The sequence below is a fragment of the Mangifera indica genome, chromosome 20 (assembly GCF_011075055.1).
Source record: "Mangifera indica cultivar Alphonso chromosome 20, CATAS_Mindica_2.1, whole genome shotgun sequence".
Classification (NCBI taxonomy): Eukaryota; Viridiplantae; Streptophyta; class Magnoliopsida; order Sapindales; family Anacardiaceae; genus Mangifera; species Mangifera indica.
The window spans coordinates 734144-752731 of record NC_058156.1 but is presented as its reverse complement, the minus strand read 5'-3'; the positions used below and the strand labels follow the sequence as shown (position 1 = coordinate 752731).

At 35.0% G+C, this 18588-nt stretch overlaps 2 protein-coding genes, 1 long non-coding RNA gene and 1 pseudogene across 4 annotated transcripts; 3 read left to right on the top strand and 1 right to left on the bottom strand.

Annotated features, from left to right (window-relative positions):
* The first annotated feature begins 595 nt into the window (after positions 1-595).
* LOC123204508 (potassium transporter 3-like) lies at positions 596-7079 on the top strand. Of its 2 annotated transcripts, none has more exons than XM_044621200.1 (9): positions 596-799; positions 1168-1411; positions 1505-1753; positions 1860-1910; positions 2601-2861; positions 2941-2993; positions 4153-4264; positions 4741-4995; positions 5485-7079. In XM_044621200.1, the coding sequence occupies exons 1-9, from the start codon at positions 797-799 to the stop codon at positions 6576-6578; spliced, it is 2322 nt and encodes a 773-aa protein (XP_044477135.1). In that variant the 5' UTR covers positions 596-796; the 3' UTR covers positions 6579-7079. The 2 variants fall into 2 exon arrangements, with proteins under 2 accessions (XP_044477135.1, XP_044477134.1); XM_044621199.1 differs by having other exon boundaries at positions 1165-1411.
* Positions 7080-8794: 1715 nt separating this feature from the next.
* Positions 8795-12011, top strand: LOC123204750 (annotated as a pseudogene).
* A 78-nt stretch (positions 12012-12089) lies between these two features.
* LOC123204620 lies at positions 12090-12911 on the top strand. The gene is made up of 3 exons (XR_006499585.1): positions 12090-12205; positions 12286-12578; positions 12659-12911. It is a non-coding gene; the product is annotated as an uncharacterized LOC123204620 (long non-coding RNA).
* Positions 12912-13100: 189 nt separating this feature from the next.
* LOC123204619 (reticulon-like protein B2) lies at positions 13101-15085 on the bottom strand. The gene is made up of 5 exons (XM_044621381.1): positions 14836-15085; positions 14100-14280; positions 13875-14016; positions 13654-13723; positions 13101-13539 (listed from the first exon to the last, which is right to left on the bottom strand). The coding sequence occupies exons 1-5, from the start codon at positions 15047-15049 to the stop codon at positions 13373-13375; spliced, it is 774 nt and encodes a 257-aa protein (XP_044477316.1). The 5' UTR covers positions 15050-15085; the 3' UTR covers positions 13101-13372.
* Between the last annotated feature and the right edge of the window lie 3503 nt (positions 15086-18588).

Sequence of the window (18588 nt, the reverse complement as noted above, 5' to 3'; positions counted from 1 at the left end):
GACTTACCTCCGTTCAAAGTAAAGGGTTATTTTCCATTATCCGGCTCTATCTTCAGCACCCTCTTATTTTCGATATTCTCTCCCTCTAATAGTCTTTTTTTTCTCTATTTTTACCTTTGAATGCCATCTAAACTGGGAAGATGAGATGAATCATCTTTCCAAATAAAACGAGATTTCTCGTCTACATCTTTCTAGCTTGGATAGCAATTGGAGAGAGAAAAAACGTTAAGAGGGAGAAATGGTCGGATATAGAGCTAAGGATGACATTAGAAAATAAAAACTAAACCTTAGGAGGAGAAATATTACCTTTTAAAACTTAGTTTAAGGGAAAATTATTAATTTTTAGGGTTTAGAGAGAAAAAAAGATGAAATTTTAAAAGTAATGGATTTAGTTAAATTTAACAATTGGACAGATATTTAAGTTTTTAAAAGATACTGGGTGAAAATTGCAAGAGAGTAAACCTTGGTGGCATTAAAACCTTTGGCCTGTTTTTATGAATAGTCAAATAAGGTTTACATTATCACTAATTAAAAATGAACCAATCACATTTTGACACGTATTATTTTCCTATATAAGAATTATACAGGGGAATTCTAATCTAGAAAGTTGAATGAATTCAATCATGTCCCGGGGGCCATTCGACCAGACCAGCGAACAGCGGAACAATTTTAACGACAGCGAAAACTAAGTACTTGCAAGGTTTTGATCAGTTCGTGGAAACAACGTTGGGAGGATTCAATTCACACTACTGTAAAATCCACTGTTCATGTTCAGACCCGAACTCATTCAAATAACATGGTAAGTTTTTCAACATTTCCCAACTTTGTGCCTTTTTTAAGCTTTTTTTAGCTCGATTTAGTGATGGGTTTGTGTAGTTTGTATGAAGTTATTGATTTACTTTGACCCACTTGAAGAAGATAAATATTGAGGAAATGAAATTATTAACTGTTGTGTTTTGACTAATAGGATCATTTTAGGGGAAAAGTATGTGGGAAATTACGAATGTGGATCACTGAATTAGTATTTGATTCGGTTTTGTGAGATTTTAGGTAATATGGGTTTACTCTGAAAGTGATAAATGGTTGAAGAGTTTATTAGCTAATTGGGTTTCGGAAAAACTAACTTGGATGGGTTGTGGATGATGTGTTTGTTTGGTCTTGAAGCAGGTTGACAGTAAAGGGACATGTAAACAAATCCTCCTTTTAGCATATCAGAGTTTCGGTATTGTGTATGGTGACCTGAGCATTTCTCCTCTTTATGTTTATAAAAGCACGTTTTCTGGAAGATTGCATAATTTTCATAATGAAGATGCAATATTTGGGGCACTTTCCTTAATTTTTTGGACTTTCACACTTCTTTCTCTGTTCAAGTATGTTGTTATTTTGGTAAATGCAGACGATAATGGCGAAGGTAAGAGTCTTCTGTTGATTTTTGGATAGTGTTCATTTATAAATTTATGTTTTTGCAATAAATTTGTAGTTTTACTGTTGGGATGATTTGCAGGAGGAATTTTTTCTTTGTACGCACTTCTCTGCAGACATGCAAAATGTGGTTTACTTCCTAATCATCAAGCAGCTGATGAGGAGCTTTCTACATATCATGCTCCTGGTTACTCAAGTAGAAATACACCTTCGTCTCCCTTAAGATCTTTTGTGGAGAGTCACAAAAATGCAAAAACTGGTTTACTTCTTGTAGTTTTGCTTGGCACTGCACTGGTTTTAAGTCTTGGTGTCCTCACACCAGCAATATCTGGTAAGAGTTCTTTCCTTTTACCCCTTAATCTCGTATGACGTATCTTTCATGCATTCATATTTGGTTCCTTGTATAGCTGTACTCATAGATCTTCATTGTTTTGCAGTTCTTTCATCCATTGATGGGCTGCAAATCAAATTGCCTGATAAGCACGGTGGTGAGTGTAGCTTTCTGTGAAATATTTTTCCTTCATTTTGTTTGTTACCCTTAGGGCTGGATTCGCTCGGCTCAAGCTCGGCTCGGTTCGAGTTAGCTCGAGTTGGCTCGGTTGATTTTTTTTAAAAATTTTTTACACAAAACGGCGTCGTTTTGATAAGAAAAAACGAGCCGAGCCGAGCCGAAACAAGCTGAGCTCAAGCCGAACTCGAGCTAAGCTCGAGCTGAACTCGAGCCGCTCATATATGAACCGAGCCGAGCTCGGTTCGGCTCGAATCCAGCCTAGTTACCCTTAATCTCCTAATAAGAATGTGATTAATGCTTATGAAGCCAGGGATAATGCTGCCAGGTCAAAATAAAAGTGCTAAAATTATTTAGTTCTTTCAAAAAATACTATATTAAATCTGTTGAACATCCACTTTTTCATGTGCTAAGTTTAAATAATGGAAGAGAGAAAGGTTTGGTGTCCCTGATGGTGGGATCATGATGGATAAAGGCAGACAATCTTTTGGTAAAATCTTATTTCAGATGCTTTTAGCACTGATAGCAAGGATGTTGCAAAAGGGAACAACGCAAAGATGAGAACATTGAACAAAGATTTGACTAAAATTTCCTTTTCTTCCATGTGCATTCATCAATCTTAGATTCATGTCATTCCATTCAAGATACTAACATTTCTGCAAATATACAGGTTTGGTGGTTTTCATTGCATGTCTCGTATTGATTGGCCATTTTGTTTTGCAATACTGTGGCACCTACAAGGTGGCTTTCATGTTTGCTCCCATAGTGATTTTGTGGTTATTGTCCATTGCTGCTGTTGGAATCTACAATATTATCAATTGGAATCCAAGAGTATATCAGGCCCTTTCTCCATATTACATTTACAAGTTCTTTAGGGAAACTGGAAAAGATGGTTGGATTTCCCTTGCAGGAGTATTTCTATGTGTTACTGGTAAATTTTGGTATTTGTTGAAGTACCATTTATAAGGTTTGCTGTTACCGGATTCAAGTTCATTTCTTTTCAAGTGCAGGAAGTCAAGCTATATTTCAAGACCTTGGCCAATTCACAGCTGCATCAATAAGGGTATGCACGTCCAATGGCTGTGAAAGATGATGTTGACTCCATGAGAAATTAATATATAATCAGTTGTTTATTTAAATTCTTTTTTGGGAGTGTTCTTTGTAGTTCTTGAGGCTTAGGTCTGATTAAGGCTCTGGACTTTCCATGAGAGGTGCATGGGGAAAATCTTTTTGAATCTATATGAATAAAGTGCAATATACTGTCTTTAAACCCTCCTTGTTGGAGCAATCAAAATGTTTATAGTGTTTGATTTGATGTTACCCCAATTGCGATACTGTAGTATTTCGTGACTTAACAGCATGTGTCATCAGCAGTAAAGTCAGTACCCCAATAAGTTTCTCTTCCTGGAATGACCCAAATATACAACTATCTTGTATCTATTTATGTATTGCTTGAACGGATAACTTTTCTTCTGTGCGTCTGAGAAACTTTTCCCATAATCTATTTGTTCAGGATGCATGTGTTGCTTTTGGCTTTGCCAGGGCAGCAATTTTCTTTTCTCATATAAATGTTTATGTTACTGCATGGTAAGGAGGAGTGAAAACATTCTACTCAAGTTCTCCATTTTATTATGTCAGATGGAGAGCTTGCTCCTGGTGGTTATTTTCTTAAATAATTGTTTTGTTCTCTGGAAATATCCTTCTGGCTTGATTATCATAAAAATTGACATTCCTAGTTAGTAGGGACTTCAAGTGTTGAGACAATTATTTAGCTTCTTCTTTTTTTTTTTTTTAGGAGCAAGCTCAATTGCCTAGGTTATTCTATGATTTTTCGATTGATAAACAATGAAGCCATGAATATTGGAATCATAAGATTGTAATCATGAATAAATAGCTTCCTGACTTCAGATGGATGATTAATCAAATCCTGAATGGTCATATGCATAATTAAGAAGTTGAAATGGAAATTTTAGTTATTCCAGAATGCTGATAAGGTTGTCATCATAGGTTGGCTGGCAAGTTTTCTTCTTTCATCACGATTAATTGTTGAGCTGTTTATACTCTTTTGATGATTCTCTTAAATATGAAGCCCAAAGCTTGCACTTTACCTTGCATTGTGCTAGTTGAATGCAATCATAGAACCATTGTTCTGATTATTCATTTCCATACGAACATTCTATATTTCTATAAGAAACATTGATAAAACTTGTTATCTTGTGCAGCTTGCATTTTGTTTTGTTGTTTACCCATGTCTAGTGCTTCAATATTTGGGATGGGCTGCATTTCTTTCAAGAAATAGTTCTGCACCTATAAACTTTTTTGCTTCCATCCCAGGTAAGCCTCTCTGAGCCATAAGGTATTTTCCTTGTTGTAAAATTTGTTTTTACTGTTTTCATGGTCATATATGAGGTTTTTCAAAGCTCTCTAAGCCTATTAATTTTTAGGGTTCTTGCTAAATGCCATATGGGAAATTTCAGAGACACTTAAAAACATCCTTAATTTTCTTTTGAGTTTCAAGCAACATACTGTCAAATATTATTTCCCATCAAAATAATATATATCTTAATTTAAACAGAGAGATGGTAGGGCTTGTTAGAATGTTTACATGGTGATTGGTTAAGTGAGAACAAACTCATTTTTCATCTCTCTTTTTCTATATGCACACAATGATGGCAGTTAATTAACCATAATTGTTGAGGTAAAAATGTATTCCACGGTGTAGCCTTTCTACAATCAATTGATTTCAAGATTTATTCTAATATATAATATGTTTTTGCTTTCATTAACTGAATGTTTTTGAGAAATTGTAGAACCACTGTTTTGGCCATTTATTGTCTTGGCAACTTTGGCTGCAATTGTTGCCAGTCAGGCCGTTATCTCTGCCACATTCTCAACCGTCAAGCAATGCTATGCATTAGGATGCTTTCCCCGTGTCAAGGTTGTACATAAGTCACGATGGATCCGTGGTCAGGTATACATCCCTGAGATAAATTGGGTTCTTATGATTCTCTGTCTGGCAGTCACAGTAGGTTTTCAAGACACACTTTGTTTGGCAAATGCTTATGGTAAGTCATATTTGGTCCAAGAAATCTGTGAAACTTTTGAGTGGAAGTTCTTATTTTTTTCAATTTTTGTGGCTGTAAATGTGGTTAAATTTATAAAGTTATCTATTTGTAGACTTCTGTGTTCCTTTGTTTTTCTATTAGAAATAGTTTTTCAAAGTTTTCTTCATTGTTTATGGTGGACTTGATCCTTGCTTGAATTATTTATGTTTTGCTTGAGACTTTGTGATATCTTTACATGAAAAATTACTTGAGTAATGCATATGGTCCTGTCAGTTCTGGGAAACTTCTGTTTGACAAAATGGAGGAGGGGAAATGCTCTAGTTCATTGATTATGTTTTTACTTTGCCATGATGATTCTTTGAATCTACCATTGTCTTTTTTATTAGTTATTTATGTCTCAATGCTTGTTGGCTGGAGTTTTTAGTGATAAAATAGTATGTTGATTAATTTGTTTTATAATTGAGAAATAATGTTTCTATCTAAATTCAGGTCTTGCAAGCATAGCTTTGACATTTATAATGACATTTTTGGCAACTCTCGTCATCAACCTTGTGTGGCATCAGAGTCTCATATTTGCCCTTCTGTTCATTCTATTCTTTGGGTCTATTGAGATCATCTACCTCTCTTCAGCGTGCGTGCAAATCCCGAAGGGTGGATGGACTTCTGTCATGCTCACTGCAGTCGTTCTGGTCATTATGTTTGTGTGGCACTACGGCAGGAGAAGGAGGTATTTATATGATCAGCATAACAAAGTATCCATGAAGTGGATTCTCAACCAGGGCCCAGGTCTTGGGATTGTTAGGGCTCCTGGAATTGGCCTCATCTTCACTGCATTGGCAAATGGAGTCCCTGCCACATTCACCCATTTCTTAACCAACTTACCAGCATTTTACCAAGTGGTTGTCTTCATCTGTTTTAAGACCGTTCCTGTTCCTTATGTTCCTCATAAAGAACGATATCTCATTGGGCGCGTTGGCCCCAAATCTCACCGGATATACCGCTGCATTGTTCGAAGTGGCTACAAAGATGTGCAGGACAATGTTGATTTTGAAAATGACCTTCTGATGAGCATAATAGAATTTATCTACTTGGAAGCAGAAGGTTTTGAAAATCCAGATGGTTTTGTGGATGGTTGGCTAGCAGTTGTGAGGACATCTGAGAAGTTTGGCAAACGATTGGCAATGTCAGAATTTGATGACATGGAAGAAAGTAGCAGTAGTTCAAGACCCCCATTTATCGGGAGTAGCAGCAGATCACCTGCTCTGCAGAAGTTGAAATCCTTGTATGAGTGGGAATCATCTCCCAATTTGAGGCCACCAGTTCAATTAAAGTTGCTAGATACAAAATTCAAGCATTCACAGGTGAAGGAAGAGCTCTTGGAGCTTCTAGAAGCCAAGTCTGCCGGTATCTCATATATTATAGGTCATTCACGGATAAAGGCTAAATTTAACGCATCATTCTTGAAGAGATTTGTGATCAATGTGATGTATTCTTTCTTGCGTAAAAACTGTCGGTCCTCGGCCGTGGTCTTGAACATTCCTCGTGTTTGTTTGATCGAGGTAGGTATGAACTACTATTTATAGTCCAATTTCCTGGTATACATTAACTGGCTGCAAAGATTGCATGGAGTTCTTTCTCCAGAAGTTGCAGGCATATCACACATGGGAAGAGGTTCAATTGAAAAACAAATTCTCCAGATGATTTTTGTTTACAACTGGCAGGAACTCTTCTAGAGGTTGGCTTTGGAGTTTTGAAGCCATGACATTTTTGTTTATTGCCCATGTTGTCTTGTCTCCTCTAAATTATTTGTGGAATTTGGAGGTGTTAGGATTTATTTTTCTAGGAACTCGAGAAAACTATTTACACCCAATTTTCATTACCCACGAGGGTATTCAGATATGTGTTTAGATGATGTGTCATTGTGTGATTGGGTAACGCATCATCGAAGGACTCAATTAAGTAATCAGAATTGGGTGTAGATTACAGTGCTTTTTTTTAATTTACGTCATGCTATTTTGTATGAAAGTTACTGTGCATACCTGCATTTTGTATCTTGAATAATGTGAGGGTGAGTTTTTTAGTAATTTATCTTTTATTATTTATGATATTTTATTTATTTAATAAATAATAAAATATTTAGATAATATTTTATTATTAATAGTGATATGGTAGATAATATAAAAGATAATTTTATTATCACATTTATTTTAGGTATTAAAAAATTATTAATATAATATTAATTTTATTATAATTATATTTTTATTTAATAATTTTTTAAAACAAAAATAACGTCATTTTTAATTAATATAATAAGTAATATATAAGATATTTTAGAATAATTATAGTTAAGTAAATTTGAGTAAAATAATATTTTGATGTTTTTTATTACTTTTAATTAAATATAACATTTATTTATATTTATTAATTTTTATCAAATATAGTAATAATTTATACTTAATAATTTTTTAGATAATATTTTATTTTTGATAATATAAAATTATTTGAATTAAATGCACCTTGAAAGTTAATTTTGTATACTTGAGGATGGCGTTTGGTTAGCGGTTCATAAAGATTATTAAGATAATTTATCTTTTATTACTTATATTATTTTGTTTGGTTTATAAATAATAAAAAATTTTAATAACTTTCTATTATTAATGATGATATGGATATTAGGTATTAAAAGATTTTCGAGGTAATATTGAATTTATTATAATTATATATTTATTTTTTAAGATTTTTATGACAAAAAAAAAATCTAAAATATAATAATTATTTATAACAAATAAAATAAAATAATTATATTTAAAGGTATCTAAGTAAAATAATATATTAATATTTTTTTATTACTTTTAACTGAATATAATAATTATTTATATTTATCAATTTTTATTAATTTTTTTCAAATATAGTAATAATTTATACCAATTAATCTTTAAGTTAATCTTTCAATTTTAATAAAAAAATATTACCCTTAAACAATTTTGTATAATTTATAAATGAACTTCTATAAAAAATAAATATAGCTCACTTATAATGAGTAATATTTTTCATAGTAAAACTCTTTTAGGTTATTCATCCTGAATTTGAGTTTTTTAGTAAGCTTAATTTTGTAAAATAAAATGAGTTTGAGTTAATTCAAATATTTAAATATAAGTTGATTTATATTAAATTTAAAATTAAATTATTTTTAAATTAAATTTGAACCTTAATTTATCAATCTTAAATCGATTTCAAATTAAGTTTTATTTATGTTTGATTCAAATTGAATCCACTTTTTTAGGGCAAACGAATCAAGGCATAGTTGAACAATTATGAGCTTAATCAAATGCCCAAGAAAACTGGAAAAAAGAACAAATCAAAAAGCTCGGAAAAATGGCATCCTATTGAAGTGCAGTTTACTTGGATGATTATACTGCATTTTCATCTACAGTGGTTGGATTGTGTATCGTATGATGTACTAAAAATATAATTTTTATATCGTATATTGTATTATTTTATATGATATATTTAAAAATAATAATAAAAAATTTAAATTAACAAATTATTATTTTAAAAAATATCACAAATATCCATAGAAATTTAAAATTTTGTATACACATTTCTATAATATCATTATTCTTTAAAAAAGTGTATCACCTCTATCAGTAATATATATATATATATATATATATATATATATATATATATATATATATATATATATATATATATATATATCGTATCATAAAATATGTATTCTATCGTATGATTTTTTAAATTTGTTTTGTTTTCAATGATTTGCTTGTGCTTTGTAGAAATGGAAAATTTCGTTAAGCCTAAATTCGAGAAGTCAAAATCTGGTAAAGAAGACTGGGCGTCGACTCTTCAAGAGGTAATTTAATGTGTTGCGTCACTTGGATTAGCACTGAGCCAGCTTGAATTTTTAGTACTCAGCTTGGGCTCGAGCTCACTCAAGCTAGTACACACTTTTGTTGCAGGGTTGTTGGTAAGATAAACAATACGTCTGGTGGAGTGTACAGTGTCATCGAAGGATAAATAATGTTACTGGAGAGAAAAATTAGCTGAATTTGAATTGAGCTGCTGAACCTCAATTCAAATTTGAGTCATTTGAAACCGAATATGAATTCAAGCCCAAGCCGGCTTAGCTAAAAAATCCACCCCTAGTTGTGATACTTTAATTTATGTAGTCTTCTGAATGTTGTGTGCTACAATATGATAAGTTCCTTCAGTTTTCCTCAGTTGGATTCCATCAAATAAATTAATTTACAGACATCTTCAGGGCATTGGTAATATAAATGAACTGATTGAACTGTTGTCTTAGGAAACCTGAAATGATAGTAGAATTGAGAAGAAAAGGTTGAAAAGATTTGCGATTATTTGTTATTTGGGGTGTTTGCCAAATTGTCTAACTAAAAGGAAGGGAAAGGAGAACTGGTTTTCTTTTGAAATTCTATCCAGATGTAAAATGACTTGTTTTGGAAACCATTTTCTGTCCTTAGTTTCTGAAGACAAGATTGGACTTTCTACTATAAGAAATGTGTTTAATACCATCTTAAATAGTGGTAAACATAGTACAGATGTCTCAAAATTTATTGATGTGTTTGTTGATCATATTGTTTATATACCAGGCGGCGGATGCAGTGTTTAAGGGCCATTAGGACAGCAGATTTATCACTTGTCAGCAGTACTCGGGTCTGCTCACTGTTGTCTTAGCAAAAGGTCCACTTCAGAGACAACCCTGGAGCGACTGCCTAGCCTTCTAGGTTCATTTTCACTCCTTTCTCCTAAGGAGAAACTCAGAGGTATGGTTGAAATGGGTTTGCTTTTTGGTGTTCAATCACTTGACATCAACTCAGAAGCATAATGATTCTTCAATCTACCGAGAGCTTTATGTACTAACTATTCTAATTGCAGGCACATTGCGAAGGCAAAGTAGCGGTGTGGATCTCGCATCATGGTTCGTTAGAATCATTTTTTAGCTAATCACTTGAATCTGTAGACACTGTTTCATAGTTTTCAGTTTTCCTTCTTGTTTCAGGGGAATTGAAAGTTCTAGCAAGCCTCCACCTCTCCGAAGGAATGTCTCTGCCTCAGCTAACATCAATAACCTCACTTCGCTAAGCATCCCTGCAAATCCAGGTTTCTTTTCCCTTGAGACTCATATTACTAGTTCTTATTGACAGATGTTATACCTTATGAATCCGGTGTACTGCGATGTCATTGAACTATGAGATGTTCCTTTTTATCGTTCCATTTCCTTTTGAATCTTGTAAGTTTTCTACACCTTTTCAGGTTCACTCAAATGCACAAGCAGCTGGTCTTTTGGTGAGAAGCTTTTGATACAGTATTTACAAGGTATCTCTTACTCAGAAATGCATTGTGCACACAGCCAGTTCATTTCTGCAAATCTTCAACAACTCCTTTATCAGCATTAGAAATCGCCTAATCAATTATCTCAAATGGCTTGCAGGTTTTGGTTTATGTATCCAAATCCTGTCCCATTCTGCTATATCTTCGAGATGTTGAGAAGCTCTTGTTTAGATCGCCAAGGACATATAACTTGTTTCAGAAAATGATGAAGAAGTTATCTGGATCAGTGTTGATCCTGGGTTCCCGTATTGTAGAACTGGGTAATGACTATTGCGAGGTGGACAAGAGGCTGGCTGCCCTTTTCCCTTACAACATTGAGATCATACCTCCGGAAGATGAAACCCATATTGTCAGCTGGAAGTCCCAACTGGAGGAGGATATGAAGAAGATCCAAGCTCATGATAACAGAAACCACATAAAGGAAGTACTTTCAGCAAATGATCTTGATTGTGCCGATTTGGACCTGATTAATATAGCGGATACAATTGCTCTTGGCAACTACATAGAAGAGATTGTAATATCAGCAATTTCTTATCATTTAATGAATAACAACGATATACAGAAATGGAAAACTGGTTATATCATTGAAGAGGTACAACTACCATCGCAATTTGGCGCTTGCGCCATAGACATTTTAATTACTTATTTATTTCTGCTGTAAAATACTTTGTCCCATGGATTTAGTATATTCCAAGAAGGCAAAGTCAGTGGTAAAGGTATATTGAAGTTGGAAGTAAAAGCTGAACCTTCAGAGGTTTGTTATGCTTCTCATTCCTTGCAAGCTTGCATATAATTAGTAGATAACTGGTGTGACTCATCTGATCTTCTTGTGGATTAATACCAGGATGCAGGACGGCCAGGGCCTTTCAATGTGAAACCAGAAACAAAGCAGGAAATGTGAAACCTGAGAACAAAAGTGAGGTAGAAAAATCGGCTTTGGTGCCGAAGAAAGAAGTTGACAATCCAACGCTAGCGACATCAAAAACTCTGGTGAGTTTTCTGCTTGTGTCTTTCCCTTTGCTGTTGTAACTCTTGCCTTGGACTTCTTTCAACTTTATGTAGTTGAGATGACTGATTTCACTTGTGGAAACAGGAGGTTCCTCCGGACGATGAATCTGAGAAGCACGAGGCCAGAGGTTATACCAGCAAATGGGATTAATGTAACATTTGCTGATATTGGTGCCTTGGAAGAGACCAAAGAATCTCTTCAGGAACTAGTGATGCTTCCTCTTCGACGACCTGACCTATTCAAAGGAGGGCTTCTGAAGCCTTGCAAGGGAAGACTATGCTGGCCAAGGCCATTGCCAGGGAGGCTGGAGCAAGCTTCATTAATGTTTCCATGTCTACAATCACTTCTAAATGATTTTGAGAAGACGATAAAAATGTTTGAGCTCTGTTCACACTTGCGTCCAAGGTCTCACCAACTATTATATTCGTAGATGAAGTAGATAGCATGCTCGGACAGCGAACAAGAGTTGGGGAGCATGAAGATATGCGAAAGGAAAAAAATGAGTTTGACTCATTGGGATGGACTAATTACAAAGCAGGGTGAGCGCATTCTGGTTCTTGCTGCTACCAACAGGCCATTTGACCTCGATGAAGCAATTATTAGGCGTCTCGAGAGAAGCTACGCCACCGTTTGATATTTTTCTGGTATAATACTACTGTATTTGTACTAATTCTTACGCTATTCTACATAATTGTAGTTGGCCTTCCAGGCTTAGAGAGCCGGGAGAAGATTTTGAGAACTCTATTGACCAAAGAAAGAGTGGCCGAAGGGCTAGACTCCAAGGAGCTTGCAGCCATGACTGAAAGATACACTGGGAGTGACCTTAAGGTGTGCTTTTATAGTTTTTCATATGAACTAACAGTACTTAATCTTATGACACTGACTGCGATATAATTGCTTGAAAGCAGAATTTCTGCACAACTGCTGCTTATCGACCTGTCAGGGAGTTCATACAACAAGAAAGACTGAGGATATGGTTAATGCCCAGTTCTTCCTGAGGCTTTCTTAATGTATTTAGGAAGAGGAAATTCCACGCTAGATGTTTATGGAACCAACCTTTTACTCCCAAACCAAACTTTACAGGAGAAAACGCAGTGAGTTGCAGAAAGGCAGAAAACCAAAGAGTTCGAACATGAAAGAGGAAAGAGTGATTACTCTGAGGCCACTAAACATGGAAGATTTTAGGGTGTCTAAGACTCAGGTAAAGCTAAGCATCTCTGACAAGTGCTCTGGTGGTTCTGTTACTTTACTAACACAAATGTAATATTTTGTGGTATTCAGTTTGCAGCTAGTTTTGCTACTGGAGGATCCATAATGGCTGAGTTAAAACAGTGGAACGATTTGTACGGAGAAGGGGGGTCAAGGAAGAAGGAGCAGTTATCTTATTTCTTATAAGATATGGCGGGTAATAAGATATGACATGTAATGTAAGGAAAAGTAGGAAACGCCTTCAAGGATACTAGTTTGCAATATGTGACAATACTAAAATCTAAACCATAATGTGCTACCTCTAGTGGTAGTAGTCTAATAGGAAGATGTATTGGGCTTGTTTTCTCTAAGTCGTTTCAGGCTTATGAATGATTGAATGTTTTTGAATTTGAAATGAAGTAAACAATTAAATTATCTTATCATATGATGATACATCGATTGTACCCATGAATCCTCATCGTATATGCATGTAATACTAGTCCTAGTGCAAAACTATAACAATTTGAAACAGAAATTGGAACATAATGTACAATGCATTTATAGATAGCCAACATAATAGCAATAGCATCACCACATCACTCGAAGCCTATCCAAGGAAAAAGCTATACCATATATGGCAAAAACAAGTATAAATAGAACAACCATTTCATCCATATTGTTAACCCAACTGCCCTGAAACAATAATTGATGGAAACTGGGTTGCATTCAAAACTGGATAAAAGTTTCATAATAACACCTAGATAAAATGTATGTCAGAACCTACAGACGACCATAACTTAAGCCATTTTAAACCTTCTTATCCTTCAATGGCCCCCTAGGAAACTTACTTAAGACCTTGGCATCAAAGACAGCATATTGCTTCTTGATTTCAATCCATGCCTTCTCGGAAAATGCGTCCACCTGATCCTCATACTTTTCATACATCACAGGCACAGTGTGAAGCAGTACAAAAGCTGTTTACCAAAAACCATCAATTCCACATCAATGACTCATAAAACTTTACCAAAAACCAAGACAAAAGGAACTCATAAATCTGTTTCTTCAACACAAAGTAACCATTACATTACCTATGTAGAACAAGGTCAAGAAATTGCACCAGCTACCCACAATAGACAAAACCCACAAGCCAGCAATTACCTAATTAATCAAAACCAAATTCCAAGTGAAATTTTCATTACACAATTAGTTATAAATTATCTCATTCAAATTCATGACAATTACAAAACTATACAAACCCCATCAATACATGCAAACCACATGTACTTAAATTTAACAAAGCATAACTTACAGATAGGAACTTCTTCAGGTCCCTTCCAGAGGCGATTTCCCTCAGAATGGAAAAAGCCCTGTTAATCTCAATCGTAAGTGCAGAGGCCACTTGCACAACTGGCTCCTCAGGGATATAAAATTCCGGGATGCGAGGAGGAGACCTGATAAAAACAATTATAGCTAAGCGATTTATCTAAATTAAAACATAAAAAACAAAAACATGAAAACGGCATAAACAGCTTACTTGTTGATGAACATGGTAGCATTAGACCACAAGAAAAGCACAGCAAGTGCCACTATCAGGAAGTGGCAGACAAGCGCGAGAAGGTGGTATTCCATCAATTCAAACAGAATCCATACTGCAGTTGCGGTACCAAGTATTCCACCCGATATCTTCTTGTTCCTCCACAAAAGAACATCCGCCGCTGTACAAAATGTACCAATTATAAGTCATTTTTAACCACAGTTAAATCAACACAATTTAATCAACATGCACTATAGCCATTTACTTCAATTTTCAGCCATAAAAGTTAAATCGATAAAACTATGTGCAATTATTTGGGTTCCTATGATGATGTCAAATGAGTTTGCATCAAAGGTGAAAGTAACACTCATCACATGGTAATCACACGGTGACAGGCGTCATTTATGATACCCAGATTGAGTGCACATTGCATTGCTCCTATTAAATACGTACGTGAAATAAAGAAGGCTCTACTGGAATTTGTTGCAAAAGAAAAAAAAATTTAAAACTTTCTCCATCCAATCGCATCAACACCGTTAACCATCGAAAAGAAGAAAATAATTCAAACTTTTTCAGCTAAAACATAATTAATTTCATTACATAAAAACAAACTTGATCTATCACGGAACCAGATGTATGGAGATCTTTTTTACCATCACGAGAAAATTTGTGCACCAAAATGTTAAATCATTGATAAAACTAATAAAAAAATTTAATTCAAAAATCAAAAACATACGTTTGCCACCACCGAGAACCTTGTAAACAGGCTTCTCTCTCCCAAAGAGACGAAAAACCTTGTTCTTCATGGACGGTGATAGAGGTGATTTCTTGTCATCATCGGAGTCCGATGACGACGACGACGAAGAGTCATGGCGGTGGATCTTTTCCACTAAATTCTCCAACACCGATTCAACGGGAGACTCTTGGAGATGATGCTCATCGTCAGCCATGGCTTGCTCTAAACAAAATAAATTCGCCAGTATGTCTCGGGGTTAGTTATAACTAGAACGTTAAGCGAAAGATATAATCTTCACCGTCAAAAAAATGCCTTCATCTCATCCGTTCATAGGTTCGGCTCGGAGACTCCAGGCTTGGAGTAAGGCACGGCGGATATACGTGTCGAAAGGAGAAGCGTTGATGATTAAATGCACGAGAAGGAGACACGTGTAGAGACCAATGTGTAGAGTTAGAAAACCCCACAAATAATGTTTGGTTGTACATTAACATTACCAAATTTGGGCATGTCCCTGGGAACTTCAAACTGAAAGAAAACTTCAACTGAAAAAAATTAATAAAATCTACATTGTAATGGAATAAAATATTAAATTAGAATTGATATCCTTCGTTGCTAAGAATAGGGTTGAATTCAATGTTTTATGCTAAAATTCAAATTCAAGTTTAGATTAATTGACTCGTATTAAACCCAATATAAAATTATTTTGGAATTGAATTTGATTCTCAGCCCATTGATTTCAAAGCAATTACAAATTGTCTCTTTTGAATTTGAACCGATCTCAAATTAGTTTTTGCTTGAGTTTAATCCAAATTAAATTTAACTCTAATTCTTAGAACTACTTTAGGGTTATAAATAAACCGAGTTATTCACACTTTGATTTGATTATTGTTAAGTCGAGTTTGACTGACTTAAATTTGACTTTTGAATCGTGCTCAAGCTTCCAATTGGTCATTTCGGTGAGCTTGCCAACTCACAACTTGAATAAAATATTAATAAATTCATAAAAATTTCAAATCTTACACGTGTACATCTAAAATTTTATTTTTTTAAGTTTTAAGTTGGTTATAGATAATTTTTTTAATAAAACTCAACTTAGCCATTTTCTAACTCAAATTTGAGCTCAAACCAAGAACTTTCCAATTTGATGAGTTCAGTCTGATCGAGCTTAGCTTGGCACTATTCGATCTGGCTCGATAACACCCCTGTTGCTGTTTTCTTCGGAGAGAAGAAAATGGGAAATTTCCAAATTGCAGCATTAATTTCAGAATCAGACCAATTTCTGTATAAAACCAAACACAAAGCACAAGGAAATCTACAAAATTGAGAGCCCCACAAACTCTGCGGATAAAACCACAGGCCCACCGCCCACAGGAGGAATTTTCTTATGGGTCCGCCGGATAAGGGGAATTGATTTCATCAAGCTCCTCCAAGTTAAAACCGACAAATATTTAAGTAGATATCACTCTCTAAATGCATCGTTATGTTTAAAAGCAACATCAAATTATGAAACTAGAGATACTGCAGCATGATTTAGATGATAAGTCCAGTTTCTGTGTGACAAAAGCATTCATGCGTTAGGACAACCAGAAGAAGAAAGAATGGTAGACCCTAGGGGTGCAATCAAGTTGGGCTTGACTCGACTTTGATGTTGATTGTTTTGGTGCGCTTTTGAATTCAGGACTTAACTCGAGTAAATTAGCTCAACCAACTTGATTTTGCCACTGATAGAAGGTCTTACTAATGCACTTACTACTGGTGGTTGGCTGATCCTTAGAAGTACAGTACAAGGAATCAAGTCCTTAGAAATAATCAAGACCTTGACTGACTTTAAAACTAAGAAAAAAGCATATACATAGCTACACATCAGAGTGGATTCTATCCAAGTTGAGGCTGGCTCAAGCTTGGATCAAATCCATAGCACTCAGCTTGGATCAAATCCATAGCGCTCAGCTTGAGCTTATTTGAATTGATGCACAATTTCAGCAAAAGACTGCTAATAAGTAAACAGTGTCTTTGGCTAGATAAATAGTATCACTGGATGGATAAACAAGCCAATCTTAATTTGAACAGTCAAACTAAAACTTCAACTCTAAATCAACTCGTTCGAGCCAAGCCAGATCTAATCCACCCCTAGCTACACATGTTTTTTGGGTGTACCATAAGCTCAAGAAAGAAAAGCAGAATATAGCTTATGGTAAAGAGTAATTGACAATGTAATGTGCCAAATATGTCAATGGTTATGAGCTATGACAAACTCCCTTCATTCTAGGATCCACTGGTAAACAAGTCCATAATATTTCAAACAGCACTGCTTGAGATTTGTAATAATCAATTAAACAAGTGCTCGGTATGCTTCACTTTGACATGGCTCTCTGTGTTGATCAGTAGAACTACAAAAAGCTATGAAACAAAAGAACTGCTGAGCAGGAAGATTCAGCATCATCAATACTGACAGAGACCAAATTGATGGTTTAAATGTGCTATATATCTGTCATCTGTAATTGGAAAATAAATGTAATATCTATATGATGTGGAATTTATAGTCAATTGCAGGGTATTAGTCATGAGTCTCCAAAAAACTGGAGACTGAAATCTTGATAAAGAAAACTCAGTGGTTTCCTGAGCAATATTGGTGGTGCGTCTCAGGTGAAGAAAAGTTCCATTATAAGATTGCTCCATTGCAGAAAGAAATTCTACCTAAGAGGGCTAATTAAGATAAGAAGTTTTCAAAGATTCACAGAAGCTCTATTAGCTGCAGAAGAATACTAATCATTCCAGAAGACTTCTCCCAACTTCTCATATTCCACAATCCTACATAGGATGATATTTTCAAATCAATTATTAGAATTCCATCCAACTCCAATAGTCCCTCACCACCATTTTTATACATAAGCTCATTTCAAAGATTTGAAGGAAATCTAGCTGAGTTTTGAAGAAAAGTTATCCTCTTATTAGTTTGCCTTTGAAACACTCTCGCAGATTAAGATTGATAATTAAATCAAGGCTGTTCTGTTTGCTTTAAAATTTGTTGATTGTCTACCACCAACAATTTTAACATTGAGAAATCAGAAGCATGATACTATTAACATTTTTGAACATTTTCCATGGAATTCCATGAAGATGATTGTTGGGTTGTCTCAAATCGGTTCAAAAAGGAGCTAGGTGTTAATACATAAAGTGTGAGGAAAAGTCTCCCATCTTGAATTAGATATTTTGGATGGTAAAGGCCCGATACCACCTAAATAAAGAGCGAGGAAAATCTCGCCCAAAAGTCCACCACCGGAGTGACCGGACTTGATGGTCCTGTTGCGCCTCCGGATGGCTCTTTGTGAGGGTCTGATGTGTGAGGAGGAGATGCACCTAACAAAGACCCAAATAAAAACTTGCTGACAAATTAAATCGCTAAAATTACCATCACTTGAATCATATAGAAAAACACATAATGTGACCCATCTCTCTGCTTTCTATTCCAGTGTCAGTAATCCAAGAGAGTTAACTCATATTTTTCCATGGTTTTCAGCAATCAAATAGAACTCTAGCACGGTATACTGGAACAGAAAACGTATGACAAATGAAATGGACAAACAAAAAGAAGAAACCATAGACATAGACAGTATAAACAGAGGGGTAAAAGCGAGCATTGCAGTAATCAATAAAAGCTTGGTGGGGTTGTATGGAGATTACCTCATTCGATACAGAAGAACAATGGAAACTTTCTGAGAGACTTCAGCTTTCTACTTCAATCATCAATAT